The sequence below is a fragment of the Cryptotermes secundus genome, unplaced genomic scaffold (assembly GCF_002891405.2).
Source record: "Cryptotermes secundus unplaced genomic scaffold, Csec_1.0 scaffold1161, whole genome shotgun sequence".
NCBI lineage: Eukaryota > Metazoa > Arthropoda > Insecta > Blattodea > Kalotermitidae > Cryptotermes > Cryptotermes secundus.
This window is the reverse complement of record NW_019745101.1, coordinates 70,632-86,186: the sequence shown is the minus strand read 5'-3', so window position 1 is coordinate 86,186 and position 15,555 is coordinate 70,632. Positions and strand designations below refer to the sequence as shown.

Below are 15,555 nucleotides of genomic sequence, written 5' to 3'. Positions count from 1 at the left end.
TGCCTGTTGCGTTCCACGTCACAGTAGGAAGTTGATTACGGGTATGTAGCGTTGCGCGTTACGTCACCGCGGAGGGGTGGGTGGGAGCGCTACGTTACCGCCACGCGCCTGTGGTCTGAGTTGCCACGTTGCTGCTGGGTAGGGAGGGGTTCTCCGTTGCGCAACATGTTACAATATTTTAAACACAATCTTAATTAATGAATTTGAAATCTATGAATAAGTATTTTTTACCAGTACTCATTGGAAAATTAGTTCAATTGGCGCATTTCTACACAATTCTTTCGCGGGCCGGATGAAAATCACATCGCGGGCCGGATTTGGCCCGCGGGCCATAGTTTGGAGACCCTTGGTTTAGATCATCAAGAAATGGGCTTACATCTTCTCACTGATCAGAACAAGATAGATCAGTATAATTACGTGTTCTCCAACAGGTAAGGATATATTCTGGATGTAGTGAGATGTCTGGTAATTTATTTTTACACTTCTTGATCTGGAACTGGGCCTTCACAAACCATTTATTTGTGTCTGATAAAAATCTTGTTGATAATAATAAACATAATATAATAATTGTTATGCCGTGGTGACAGGGGTGCGTGGAGGTATCCCGCCGCTGCCACCAAGGCGTCGCGCTGCCATCATCTTGTTATGCCGTAAGGAGGGGCTCGGTTAAATTTACAATCACTGATGTATCTGCCGCCTTGGCTTGAGTTTGCAATTCTCCTGGAGGATTCGGGGGGAGGCTGGAGTCAGCAGGGAAGATGATAACACTTGAGGGAATGCTAGGTTCAATTAACATCACAGGGCATTTCTATCCTACTCTATTCTCCTATGTCGCTATATACATAATATATACACAATTTGCCGACGTTCGTCGGTTCGCATTACATGTGGGTTATTATCCTGTAGCACACACGTTAACTCTACTCCTGTCACCCTGCTATTGGGTATCCTACGCTTCTGTCTCTCTTTCTCAGTAAACCTAGCCCATCTAGTCTTCACTTTCTCTCCCTGGGGTTTGCACTTTAATATTATCACACTTAATGTTCATGGTTTATATGAAGTAGGTTCACTTACTTGTACTGATGATACAGGCCGCCATCACCAACCAACTACTACTAATCGCCATTACTCTCAGCGATAGCCTACGGCTGAACTCTTTGACAATTAATAATGATCTTTTTCGATTGATTCCTCCAGGGATTGTACCCTCTTTTTGCTGATTCGCTGGGTTCCGGGAGTGTATGCACCCTCCCGTCCTGACGTGATTTTGGGTCGGTGTGGCCCACTCATTGACTGTTTATCGAAAGGGGGTTGGCTCTTTCAGGTCTACCGCCCTCTCCGACTCAGCGTTTTCCTCATGCCATAGTTTTTATGACCCACTTCATATGGCTTCTTCCTCAATGTCAGCGTTATTACCTGTCGTGCTAACATTCTGATTACAAAGCGATTGCCTGTTACACTTCTTTGCAAACCCAAGCTTCCTGGTACATTTCATTATTTCTATTTCTTAATCGTAAAGTCGAGATACACTTATTCCAAATTTACCCAAAAAAACATATCTGCTGTACATAATATTTGGGGCATAACAATAATAATAATAATAAAATGTTATTTATATACATTATATATATACTTATACTTATATATACTGAGCACATACTGCTCAGCCGCCTTTTTCCCTGTTGCCTCATATTACAGCGATGTCCCCTTGTTACGCCACTGTGGGAAGTACCGTTACGTTACCGCGCCATCCACGTCTCAGTATTATGTTTTTCTATTTCATCTTCCACCCCTACTCAGCATAATTTGACAGCGTTTGTTGTTGACTTTAATTTTTGTTCACATACATCCTCTATAAGCCTACTTTACATGAAGCTCAAGTGAAATATTTATAAACATTTTAGAATATTGTAGAAATTAGAATTAAAGTCTGTGAAATCTATTCTGAACATATTACTTGAGAGTACATTTTGTGTTTATGTTGTAAGATAAAAGATATAGATGTCCCTGTACACAAATAATTCAGCACCATGCAACAAAGATGTATGGGGAGTGGACATGTAGCTCCACCATTCTTGACCTTGGCACTAGATAAATGTGAGTGGTCAACTTCATGCCCCAGCTGACTTAGCTCTGGAAAAATAGCACCCAGTACTCACTGAACAGGAGGCTGGGTAGGCTCCGGAGTTAGTCTGGACGCTTTGAAGAAAAGAAAAATCTCTTGACCCTGCTGGGAATGGAACCCTTGGCACTACTGTACTGAAAGAGCGATCATACTGTATAGTAAGATCTAAATAGAAGCAAGAATTTATGTATAAAATTTTGTAGACATGGAAGGTGAAACGTACAAACAAATGATGATTATACAAGGCAAAATTTAAGGTTTTATTGCATGCAATGTGTATAAGAAACGTGTAGAAACTCCTGTTCCAAAGCCTGAACATATTGAAGAAATGTACGATGTTGTTCTTGTGTTTAGAGGCACGACCACTGATCTCAAGCACAGCCAGGAACTTCATGTGCTCCAACAATGTGTCTATCGACAGGCAGTACGTGTGTGACCTGCACAAAGACTGCCCTGAAGGAGAGGACGAAAAGCAGGACTGTGGTGAGTGGAACAATTAATTGATTCAAATAAACATAGCAGATATGGATAGTGAAAATGCTCTAGAATTGTATTTGTGATGTTCCATTCAAATCTCAGCCAGGACAACTGTTATCCTGATTGAGGTCTTTTGCGGCTTTCCTCAGTCCCTCCAGCTAAGGTCTGGGATGGTACCTCAGCCCATGATAACTTCCTACAAATCCTTTACAAATACAGAATCATAACGCTGTCCAAAAAAACACGGATCAAGATTAGGTTTATGTAGCTATATATTTTAGCACTTATGCATAATCATCATGCCATAGGAAATATATAAACATGCGAAGTTAAACATAATGTAACACAGAAATATGCCCAAAAAACATGAGAGTTCAGGTCATGGGTTTGATAAGAAAATATGGTTGCAAGTAAAAACAGTTAAAGAAACCTATTTTTACATGAGTCAGTTTAAATTTTTGAGACAACTTTTTGTGTATGTCATATTACGTGCATATTTGAAACAATTTTTGTGTTGACAGATAGTCAGTTTGCACTGTCCACTTGCTTTCTGTACTGTAGTTTGGTATTTTATATAAAATGTTTCTGAGAAGATGGGTTATTTTACTGCCTGACAGCTCTGGGGGCCTTCATAACTCAGCTTCCAGAAAGTAAAATATGGCCATGAGTCCTGTGGGGCCTGGAATCAAGAATCTCTATGCTGACAAGGGCCAGCAGCAGTTTAATGAACTGGACTGGAATGCATTAATACACATCTGTAACAAAATAGAATTCCTTTTTATTACTCGTACATACATATTGTGACGTCATGGTTCAACAGGAAGTAGGGGTCACGTGAACTCTGCTGTCGCGCGAGTGACATCACATACCACCACTCCTTCCATCATTACGCAACGCTTGGTAAACACCCCCTCCCCCGCGGTGACGTAACAGAAGAGCAACTGTGTCAGACAACCATTGCCACGGTGACGTAACAGCACTTCCCACAGTGACGTAACAGGGGATACCGCGCTTAATACACAGCAATAAACAACTCTCGATAGCGTTACCGAGCAACGCCTGTAAACACGGCGTTTACGCAACAGGGAATTGAGGCGCGTTTTCCGCTGTCTGGCTGAGGGTTTATAAGAGAACTGGACAGCCTAAGGAGTCAGTTGAATTGTAGCAGTCGCCGAGTTCAGTTGTAGCGAGTGAATCGTGAACGTGAAGAATACCGGAACGTGTGATTAGAGGCGATAGTGCGAGACGGTACTGGGGGTGTGTAATACAGTGACACTGGTATAGCTCCCGTGTTGTACTGTGAATAAGAGAATACTATTTAAGACAATGTGAAGAGATTATTGTGTGTGGTTTGTAAATTGTCTAAACCCACAACAATGTTATAATTAATTGTAGTTACGATTTGTAAATGGTTGAATAAACCCATTAAAAATCCGAACGGCGTCTTCAGTGGAAAAACACGTTACAATATTTTTCAGATAAATTGCTAATTTAAGTGCATCTGTAATATATCATGATGTGGTAATATCATATGACCAACTTACTGTAGTGCTCAAGTTCTGTACTGACTTCCCCATTGATGATAGTTCTTTTTTTTTTTTTTTTTTTTGTAGACTGGGCCGTTCTCCACGGAATATACACTTTATCTGGTAAAAATATTGAATTAGCATGTGTGAAGTTCAGTCAAAACCATAGTTAGAGTGCATCTTCCTCAATATGGATCATAATACAGTTAAAACCACTGTCTCTCTACTTCTTGCAATATTTCACGCTTATCCTCATGGGCAACCAAAGGTCAAGCCTAAAAACGTAACCTTGTTACAGATTGTTAGTGACTAATCTTTTAATGGCAGTTTATTTTGCTGCATTCTGTGTATCTACCTACATCAGAATGATACCAAATATAGGGTTTTATTGTATCACTGATCAGCTATAATACTTTAAAACACTGTGACAATAAATAAAGTATGGTCTTGTATAGGTCTAGTAAGTATAACATTAGGCCGCGCCATAGCTCAAGGGGTTAGTCACTTGCTTTCCACCACGGCGGGCAGGGTTCGATCCCGGGTCTGGTCAAGTGGGATTTGTGGTGGACAAAGTGGCGCTGGAGCAGGTTTTTTCCGAGTACTTCGGTTTCCCCTGCCAATCTTCATTCCTCCAATTGCTGCACAATAACCCTCACCTATCATCTGGGGCTGGTACAATAGGCCAGAAGTAGCCGCATTACAAGGGACTTAGCCTAACCCCACTAGCATAAAAAAAAAGTATAACAATATGGCTCCAAATATGAAATTATGTTTCTTTGTGTCAAATAATTAATTTATTGTAAACAGGTTAATGTTCATTGGCTGATTGATTTTTAATATTTTATTGGGTTTATTTGATGGGTTCTAGTAACAATGTGTGCTGCTGTTGACAGATAAACTTCCATCTTACTCACACTGCACATTTGAAGAGGGACTGTGTGGCTGGAAGAACATGGGGATGTCGTGGATGCGACAGAATGGCTCATCCCCTAATGGCCCTCATATGGATCACACATACCAGAATGCATCAGGTCAGTTTCTCTAGCATAAGGAGGAGCTCTTCAGTATATCTTGTACAAGTAGAGGGTTCTTGATGTGTAAGAAAATTAAATCTGTTTCAGGCATAGCTTCTTCTTTCATGATAGGAACACTGAAAACGTTTTAGAGCCCTGTACTATCTTTGTGCATTTGGGACATCTTGCAGTTGTGCTGTGCGTCCTTGCGTGCATATGTGTGAGTGCATGTGAACGTACACATGTAATTGCCTGTTCAATACAGTGTGCGATGTCGATGTCCTAAGAGACAACCACGTAAAACTATAACAATTGTACATGTTATTCTCGAATTTACAGAATAGTTCCTCACAAGTTTGCGGGCCTTGATATGGGCCGTTTGTTCGACGTGCTTGCACTAGTAGCGTTAGCTGCTCTGTAATAGACCAGGTCTTCTTTATTGTCGGTCAGCTGGTCTGACTGGCCGGTGATGCGGTGCTGTGTGCGCCGGTAGAAACAGCTGCCACTGGTGCGGAAGATGGCAGAGCCGTTGTCTCAGCGCGGTTCAGGGAGAGCTATTGCTGATTCGTGACGTCAGAGTAGCCGTGTTAGCTGTCTTTGTCGTAGTGAGGACGATCGAAGAACTGATGCTAGCGAGTCAAAGTCAAACTCATGTTGCAACTGACGATCAGTCAGTCTGTCTGTCTTGGTGTCGAGCCCCAACTGGGGCTCATGACTTGATGTTTTCTTCTTTGTGAAAGTTTGGTCCTGTTCATTTTGGGCGCCCTCTCTGCCGAGAGGTCGGGTCTGTCATTTGTGAGCCTTAGTCAGTCCATTATCAGTATTGATATATAATATAGAATTTAATACTAGTCTTAATTACTATTTCTATGTACAATAATTACAAGGCCCCTGTCAATCCAAGTATTGTACAGCAGATTATGCCCTATTTCTAGCAGTAATCGCTATCACGGCAGTCTAGTCACTTGAACGGGCGTATGCCTGACCGCCACCATGTTTAAGCCTCTTATACTTTCTGTGGCGGGCTTCGCCTTGTCCGATGTTGCGAACATTCTCGTTATCATGATTTTGTATGACTTCTGCTTGCTGTCTGCATAATTTTGTTATGTAATCATATACGTATGGAATTTTGAATGCCATGTGCAATTCGCGGACCGGTGTGCGCCTTGGAAAATTGCCAATCATGCGGAGAACCTTGTTTTGTAGGTGCTGCAATTTCACTAGATGGGTATCTGCCGCAAACTCCTAGTCGAGACCAGCATAAGTCAATACGGATTTAATAAGAGCTTTGTGGACGGTCAGTTTACTGTTAGCGCTTAATCGCTCACTAGTGAGTAGGGAATATACTCTAATGAATATTCTGAAGGCCTTGGCTTCGATCATTTCTATGTGTAATCTCCATGTCACTCTCTTATCGAAGATTACACCTAGATATTTTGCACTATTTACACTACTATTCTTCCATTTAAAGTAAGACAAGACTCAGGAGGTCGAGGACCACGAGAGAAGTAGACCCCCCAAATCTTATCTTCATTAATTTTTATATTCCAGCGCTCACACCAGGTCTCCATTGAGCTGAGACTGCGCTGGAGTTTTCTAACAATAAAACCCTCCTTGCGATCTGACGCATATAGACAGGCGTCGTCCGCAAAGAGGGCCAGGTGAACACAAATGAGTGTGGGGGGCATCATTTTTGTGCAATTTGAAAAGAGTAGAGGAAAGGACAGAACCTTGCGGCACCCATGCTTGCATTTCCCTTGGCGTTGACATTTCGCCTTCAACCGAGACCCTGAATTTACGTTTAGAAAGAAAGGACCCAATAAGCTTGGTCAAACTTTTCGAGAATACCAATTTTGATAACTTATACAGCAAGACTGAGTGCCACGTGGTATCAAAGGCTTTTTCGATGTCCAAGAACACTGCAGCCGTAGACATTATATTGTTGAAATTAAGGGTCACGTGGTCCGCCAACCTCATACATTGCAATGTCGTGCTGTGACATGGACGAAAACCAAACTGACTTGCGTTGAGCAGGCCTCTTTCTTCAATATGTTTACGGAGGAATTTCAAAATTACTTTTTCGAATAGTTTTCCTGTCGTGGACAGGAGGCTGATTGGACGTAGATTCTGAGGAAATTTCGGGTCTTTACCCGGTTTAGGTAAAGTTATTATTTTTGCTTCCATCCAAATATTTGGAAAATGAGAGAGCAGAAAGCAATGATTGAATAAATCATGGTCGCCTTGGAAGGTGCCTGAGGAATGCATTTGGGATGCCGTCAATTCCACAGGCCTTTTTTAATTTCAGGAATTTTATTAATTTCTGAACGTCACATGGTCTGATCCTTTGAGGGGTGTTCTCGCCTACGGTTTCCAGCAGAGCTTGAACTCTAGCCTCCACCCTCTGGTCATGGTTTTCATCGCACAGGTCATGTGGCGTGACCTGAATTTCCAAACAGTCGGCAATTTCGTTGACTTTTTCAGAAGGATAAAATTTAAGGCCAGAAGAACCATGAATAGCAGTTGGTGCCCTTGGTCCATCTCTCTTAAGGAGAGATTTCGCAATGGGCCATATAATCTGAGGTGTGACTTCAGCGTTACCTATATTTGTTTCCCACTGTTCAAGTGCCTTTTTTCGGGTCATTCGCCTGATTGATTTGGTGACCCAATTGACTGTCGTTTTACACGCTGGATCCCTGGTTTCTTGCCACAGTTTTCGTAGCCTCTGTTTATATTTTATCAAACGATCTAGACCAGGAAGATCGTTGTTTATGTCCGGAAGTATAATTTTGCTTGTCGACAACCTAAATGCCGAAGAAATAGAGGCTGCAAAGTCGCGTGCCGCTTTATCGGCTTCTACCCCGAATGAATTTCTAGTTTAGGTGATATTAATTCAGAAGCGAGGCTTTGAAACCATTCCCAATCTCTAAATTTTTCAATGGGTTCCGAAAGATTCCTAAATTTAACGTGATCCAGTATGTGGAATACTATTGGCAGGTGATCTGAATCCAAAATATCAGAGACGATGACATCAGACAATGTGATATTTTTGTGAACCACAATATCTAATATGTCACCATTTCCCGCAGGGGAATAATGGGTGGTGCACTGTGGTGCTGAAATTTCAAATTCACTCATATCAAATAAATTCATTAGTTTCAAGCCTGAGGGGTTTGAAACTCTGCTATTCCAAAATGGGTGCTTAGCATTCAAATCACCTGCCAAAATAGACTTTCGTCTGAAGCTTAAGAGCTCAGTGATGTCAGCATCACTCCAGGCTTTGCATGGAGATTTATAAACAGCTGCAAGCAGTACCAATTGGTATGCAGACCCCTGTCGCTTCTACTGAAACAAGGGGTGGTAGGTCTACTTGGTTATGGGGAATGCCTTTTCTTACTGCAACGGCAGTTCCGCCTTTTCTGCCCGAGTGGCGGTCGATTCTATAAAAGTGGTAATTTTGAATAAAGAACCTCTCATGAGGTTTCATATGTGTCTCTGAAAAGAGGGCCACATCTACGTGTAGGTCTTGCAGCTGTTTACTGAGCTCATAGCGCTGCCTCCCAATGCTATGACTTTGAGTGGCCTATGAACTCTAGTGGCCATTTTGTTTCATTAGGTTTAGAACAATTTTAGTACTGGCCATTATTTTTTCCTCCTCGGACACTGCACCACTGACCTCTGTCATAATCTGCTGTACTACAGTCACTACTCTCAACATATTGTCGATAGATGGACTGTTTACATGAGTAGCCTGAGTTGACTGACCTGTTTATTGTTCCTGTACAAGGACCCGGGACGCTCGGTTTCGTGGCTTCTGGTCGGACTGCCACTGGAGCTTGGAGATTCTGAGGTCGCTGCTTCTGCGATGTGCTGCCACGGAGCGCCGCCGCGAAGTAGACTCCAGGGGTAACGATATTCGAGGAGAACACCCTTCCCGTTGTAGTTTTGGGTGCTCTCTGCGATTTCCTCCTCTGCATTTCCTCCCTCGCGTGTCTGCAGCCCCGATAGTTGGCGGGATAGGGCTTCTCTCCTTCATTCAATTCGCAATTGCAGCAAGCTGGAGTGGAGGCAGCGTTCTCCTTCTCAGGGCACTCTTTGCCCAGGTGGCCAACCCCGCACCACATGCAACGGGGAGGTTGTTTGCAATTGGCCCAGACATGGCCAAACTGTTGGCAGTTGTGACATTGCGTAAGGCCACTCTGTGCTCCATATGCCTCAACCCGAATGGAAATGTGGCAAAGGCTTTGTAGTTCGAAGATTTCTTGTGATTTTGCCATCCTGGGTAGGGTGATAAGGAAGATCGGAAGGTTTCTTGCTATTCTTTCGTCTGCAGGCGACCCGCGGGTGGTTGTCATCTGTTTGACGCTAACCACATCAAATCCCAGTGTCACCAGTCCATCAGATATATCCTCCACAGGGGTATTGTGAGGGAGGTGACGGATTGCAGCCTTTATGGGTTTTAGGGACTTGGGAAAGAATGTAAAATAGGAAAGTTTGTTGTTGGATAGATGGGACTTGACGGCTTCGAAATCCGCCATGCTTTTGGTGAGGACTCTGCTCCCGTTTCTGGTACTGCGGAACTCGAAGTCGCCTTTGACCACATTTTTCAGTTGCTTCTGCAACTGAATGAGGTTCACTATGGACTTGAGAATTATTGGGGGGGGCTGCCTGCTTTACCTGAGGTTCCCTCCTCCAGCGCAGTGGCTTCTGCGCCAGAAGTGTCCGTTTCCATCGTTTCCTCCCTGAGGGAGGCGAAGTAGTTTTTGGTGGCAGCATCTGTTTTGGGGTTGCTTTCGACCGCTGCCGTTGGTTTCTTAGGAGTCGGTGTGGATTCAGCGGTACTTTGTCGTTTCCTCCTCTGGACTTCATTGAAGCCTTCCTCCCGGGCTCGAATAATTGTGCCTGATGCGCTGGCCTTTACCATGGACTTCAACTCGTTCAGCGTAACTGTATAATTTCCATAGGGCGCACTGAACAGCGTCTTGCCGGAGAGGGCCTTGCAGTAATTAAACCTATTGTCGTCGGCGGAGCTTACTATTGCCGCCCATTCTGCACTTTCTCCAATCGCAGCAGTTGTGAAGCCGGCCACGTCCTCAATGCTCCACAGGATGTCGAATAAGCGCCTGTATTGTGTTTCGGCATCGGGGTATTGCTTAATAATTTCTTTAAATTCGGCCTGTAGAGCGGCACATTTATCGGCCCAGAATGCCTGGTACCCCGGCACAGGGACGCTAGCCATCTCTGGCTCGGCACTTACAGATTCAACAACCCAGCCGAGTACTGACGTATAAGACTAGAAGATAGTGAGACACAACTCACTGCCCGCACTGAATCCACAAGCAATGTTGCTCAATGATCAATCCGACCTCCTAACACATAGCCATTCTCCTGACTTGACAAAGAATGAATCGAAGAATCCTGTCACTGGGTCAACCAATCTCTCCTTTTTCAAACCAGTCCTGTCCTATCTCAGTGACACACTACTAATAAACACTTGACTTCCAGTCGATCTGCTCCTCCGATCTGCTCGACCCTACAGCACACTAATGATTATCACTCCAACCCCGTATCTGGTGATGAAGTATCGCTGTGATGATGTCAAACATACAATCTTCAATGCTGCTGCTTCAGATTCTGATCCTATCCTAACCACCAAACGAATCTCCACTCCACTCTAATTATCATCGACTCTGACTGATGAATCCAATTGGTGGTCGCGCTCTCTATCCCAATGTCACATTGTGGCCAGCACTCGTATTTATACAGAATTCGATGTCCAGCCCACCTGTAGATCATCATGTGTGCTAGCCAATCAGTGCTCACAACCCCAACTGCAACTTGCGGAGCTCAAAACTCGCTAGCATCGGTCGTGGTCAAGTTGAATGAGTCAATTGGGTCTGTCAGTCCAGAGCAGGGAGATTCATCAGAGCTGTTATTAGGGACATCCAAAGGAGTTGGAGTTGAATTGAGATCACTCACTTACCGAAGGAAATTGCAGCACCTACAAAACAAGGTTCTCTGCATGATTGGCAATTTTCCAAGGCGCACACCGGTCCGCAAATTGCACAAGGTATTCAAAATTCCATATGTATATGATTACATAACAGAATTATGCAGGCAATAAGCAGAAGTCAACAAAATCACGATAATGAGAATGTTCGCAACATCGGACAAGGCGAAGCCCGCCACAGAAAGTATAAGAGGCTTAAACATGGTGGCAGTCAGGCATACGAGTACGCCCGTTCAAGTGACTAGACTGCTGTGATAGCGATTACTACTAGAAATAGGGCATAATCTGCTGTACAATGCCTGGATTGACAGAGGTCTTGTAATTATTGTACATAGAAGGTACAAGTGTGGATTTGTAAATTATGTAAATACAGAGAGTGGACTTATTAATACAGACTGACTGACAAATGACAGACCCGACCTCTGGTCAGAGAGGGCGCCCCAAATGGACAGGACAGCAACTTTCACAAAGAAGAAAACATCTAGTCATGAGCCCCAGCTGGGGCTCGACACCAAGACAGACAGACTGACTGACCGTCAGTTGTAACATGACTTTGACTTTGATTTGTGACATTGACTTGGCTTGAGCAGAAGTTGAATGCTGTCTACTAGACAGACGAAGCTGCGTGTTAGTATGTGGGGGTTCCCACATCAGATTATATTGTGGGGTTTTTGTCTTGTGTCGTTACTTCAAGTGGGATGTTCCCACAATATTATTCCTCCAAGCCCTGGGATTGTGTACAACACACCATTGTGTCGAAGCACCATGGTATGTCTCCAACGCAACTCTCCACACCGATCTCGGTATATCTCCCATACAAGACACCATCCAACAAAAAAAGTAACAGACATCACAACAAAATCATAACTCACAAAAATCCACTGCTGAAGACGCTATCGACAAGAGAATACAACAGATGACTGAAACGAAACTGGCCAATTGACCTGATTTGAACTCCTGAGGATTCGCCGCTGGACACCTCCTCATCATGTCATCTCAACATTCATAATATTAGCCTATAGAATGTAGATTCTGATTGCTGATTGCTGATTAAACTAAACTAAAAAAAAAATCAATCATATAGTAGTGATGTTATCCAGTTTTCTTGAACTCTTTCTAAATAAGCCAGTTCTTTGTAATGGTCTGTGAATTGTTGCAACTACATTAACCAGGATACCACTTGTTTCATTGCACCAGATGACACATCACTGGAATCGAGCACAGATTATACTATTTATTATCATTCTTGTAAGTTGTTTTAAAATATCTGTATTTTTTTTAGCAGTTTGCCATAATTTCTATGTTATCTGATAATATTCCTACTGTAGTCAACTCACAAGATCTTTTTATTTTTTTATCTCTTTTGTGTAACATCATCAAAATCTCAGAACTCTGCTCATAAGTAAATAAAAAGTAGGATTTCTTACAGTGTAGCAGTGATTTATAGACCCTCTGGCAAAAAATCTAACAGCGATTAGACAAACATCTATTAGAAAATGAATTACTTTTTACATCGCATAAAAGTGTTAATATATGAATATTTAGAAACTAACTACACAGTCAAAATATACCACGTAGTAGGCTCTTGGAACAATATTTAGACATGACTCACCTATATCTGCAGTGTATTGAACAGACAACATCATGTTAACAACCATGAATTTATACTGCCAAGGTGACCAAGCACTGGATTAGTGTACATATTTGCCTTGAAGCTTGGAGTACTGCAACCATCAAATATGACAGGACCATCACTTGAGAATCTCCAATGGCAGGCCCAGTAACAGTGAGATTCTGCATGCAACAAGCATAAATATGCTGAGTGTCTATTGTGGTGAGCCTGAAATAGTACAAATAAAACAAACAATAAAAAAAGCTTTTGGTGTATTTCAGAACATAACTGATATAGTCCATTGTGCAGACCACAAGCTGACTTGTATAGAAGGAAATGTGAAATTTAAAGCAGAAGTCTTTACAATATCTGGATGATGTTCGGTTGATGTTTCCAGTATGCAGCAGGGTGGTGATGCATGATTGCCACACAACATATATCATGAGGGATAATCATCATTTTGCCTCCTTGAACTGTTGTAGGCAGTGCAAAACAGAGGTCTTTGTTAAGCATAGTCTTTTCCTAGATTTATATTTTATCTTATTTATATTATATCTTTGGTATTGCCAGAGAAATATGTAGATTACAAAGCAAGAGAGATGAAATTTCAAGATAGTAGTAAAATACTGATACAGTGGGATAAATTCTAAAGCCAGTAAATTAGGCAAGATCTGATGGTAGAACCCAAGGATCTAATTTCATAGAACTGAGTCCACTTTTAGAAATTAAGGGTCACTCAAGTAGCTTAGAAACTCTGTCATTCACTGAACCTAAAATTCATTACCATGTTCACAGAGGCATGCCAGTACACCCTATCCTAAAGTGGTTGGTCCTGGTATGACCTCTTTCTTTAGGAATCCTATACATTTTAATCTTGCATTTATAACTGTCTCCCAAAGCATTCAATTCCCTTCAGGTATTCTGACTAAAGTTTTATATGCATTTCAAAACTCTTCTTGTATTCTGCATGATCTCCCATCTCATCCTGAAACTGGTCAGCCTTATCATAGAAAAATTTATTACCTTAGCGAATTCAATGTCATCTTTATTGCATCAGACCTTCTGTACACCCTCTACATCTAAATTATGCTTTGCCAATTCTCTTGATATTTATTTCATCAAAGGTGACCTTACACATACAAGTTCCGAATTCATTTGTGTTTTCCACCGCTTAGGTTTTGCCAACAAATGCATCCAGGAGCAAGGTCTTTGTGATATTTCATAAGGGATACATTTAACATGGGAAGGTCATCATCATCATCATCATCACTGACACGACAGCCCTTTGTGAGCCCTGGCCTTCCTCAGGATTGCTCGCCATTCTTCTCCATTTGATGCTACATTCCTCCAATTCTTTACACCAAAAATTCTTATGTCCTGCCACACACATTCTTCTCATCTTAATCTTGGTCTTCCACTCTCCTATTCCCTTTGGTTTAGTATTAAGCATTTTCTTGGTGGTTCTATTCTCGCGGGCCTGTATTATGTGTCCAGCCCATTCAAGCCTTTTCACCTTTATAAATCCAATAATGTCTGGTTCATTAAAGAGTTTGTATAGCTCATGGTTATACCTCTTCCTCCATATTCCATTTTCTTCCACTGGCCCAAAAATATATCTCAAGATCCCCCTTTCAACTATAGTTAACAGTTTTTCATCCGATCTTGAAAGTGGCCGGGTCTCAGAGGCATAAGATAGCACTGATCTTATAAATACTTTATACATCATAGTTTGGTTTTCCTGGGTATTAATTGGGATTTCAGGTGTTTCCTAAGGCCATGGAGACATTTATTTGCCGCAAGTACACGCTTTTTTATTTCATCACTGATATAATTTTTACAGTTAACTTCTGATCCAAGGTAAGTGAAACTACATACAGCCTCAAATTTATGTCAGCCAATTTCAATATATGCAGGTCCATTAGCACAGTCTTTCTTGGTTACTGGAATGTACAGCATGATTCAGAAAGATGGACACAATTTCAATTAGCTATATTTCCTGAACTACGAGTATATGTTGCATTTGAATTCTGTAAAATACATTTGAAAGAGGATGTTGTACAGTTTCTAGTACTACCACTAGAGCACTCCAGCACTGTGTCAGTTGTAAGCGAGATGGCTACTATGCAGCACAAGATTTCTTGCATTCATGAGTTCAGTAAAAGCGAGTCTGCGACTGCGGTGCAGCGTGCATTTCGTCATAAGTTTAACATCCAACTTCCATCGAGGAAGAACCTTTAATGTTGGAATAAACAATTGATGAAACTGGCTCTCTGTGTAAGGGTGAAAGCCCCGGCCGATCGCGTGTATCGGGTGTATCGGAGAAGAACGTGGAGCGTATTCCAGTGAGCTTTGAGCGTAGCCCAATGAAGTCAACCCGTAGTGCTAGTAGAGAACTTGGGCTATCACAAACAACTGTCTGGCGTGTATTGAGGCGCCAGTTAGTGTACAAACCATACCACCTACAACTGGTACAGGCTCTTCTCGCAAACGATAAGGTAAAGCATGTAGAACTTTGTGACCGTATGCTCATGTTACACCGTGGTGACAGGGGGCGTGGAGGTATCCCACCGCTGTCACAATCTGTTATGACGTAAGGGGGGAGTGGAGGAATCTCTCCACCTCTTCCGCCATCCATGCCGTTGCACCCTTGGGGAATGGCCAGTTGCAAGGCTAAGCACTTGGTACTTGACTTGTTCACTACCTCTTGGCTGTGAGTTCATAGTCCCGATAACACAGGGAGGTACGGGAGAACGGGGAAATAGAGGGTGTGATTGGTAGTAAGTCATTAACACCAC

At 42.5% G+C, this 15,555-nt stretch overlaps 1 protein-coding gene across 1 annotated transcript in view; it reads left to right on the top strand.

Moving 5' to 3' along the window:
• Positions 1-15,555, top strand: part of LOC111875018 (leukocyte tyrosine kinase receptor) — a gene marked incomplete at its 5' end in the record, with an annotated part of 164,894 nt that overhangs the window by 81,172 nt on the left and 68,167 nt on the right. The window contains 2 exon segments of the mRNA XM_023871021.2: positions 2,480-2,608; positions 5,022-5,159. Coding sequence (XP_023726789.2) covers positions 2,480-2,608; positions 5,022-5,159 — 267 coding nt within the window.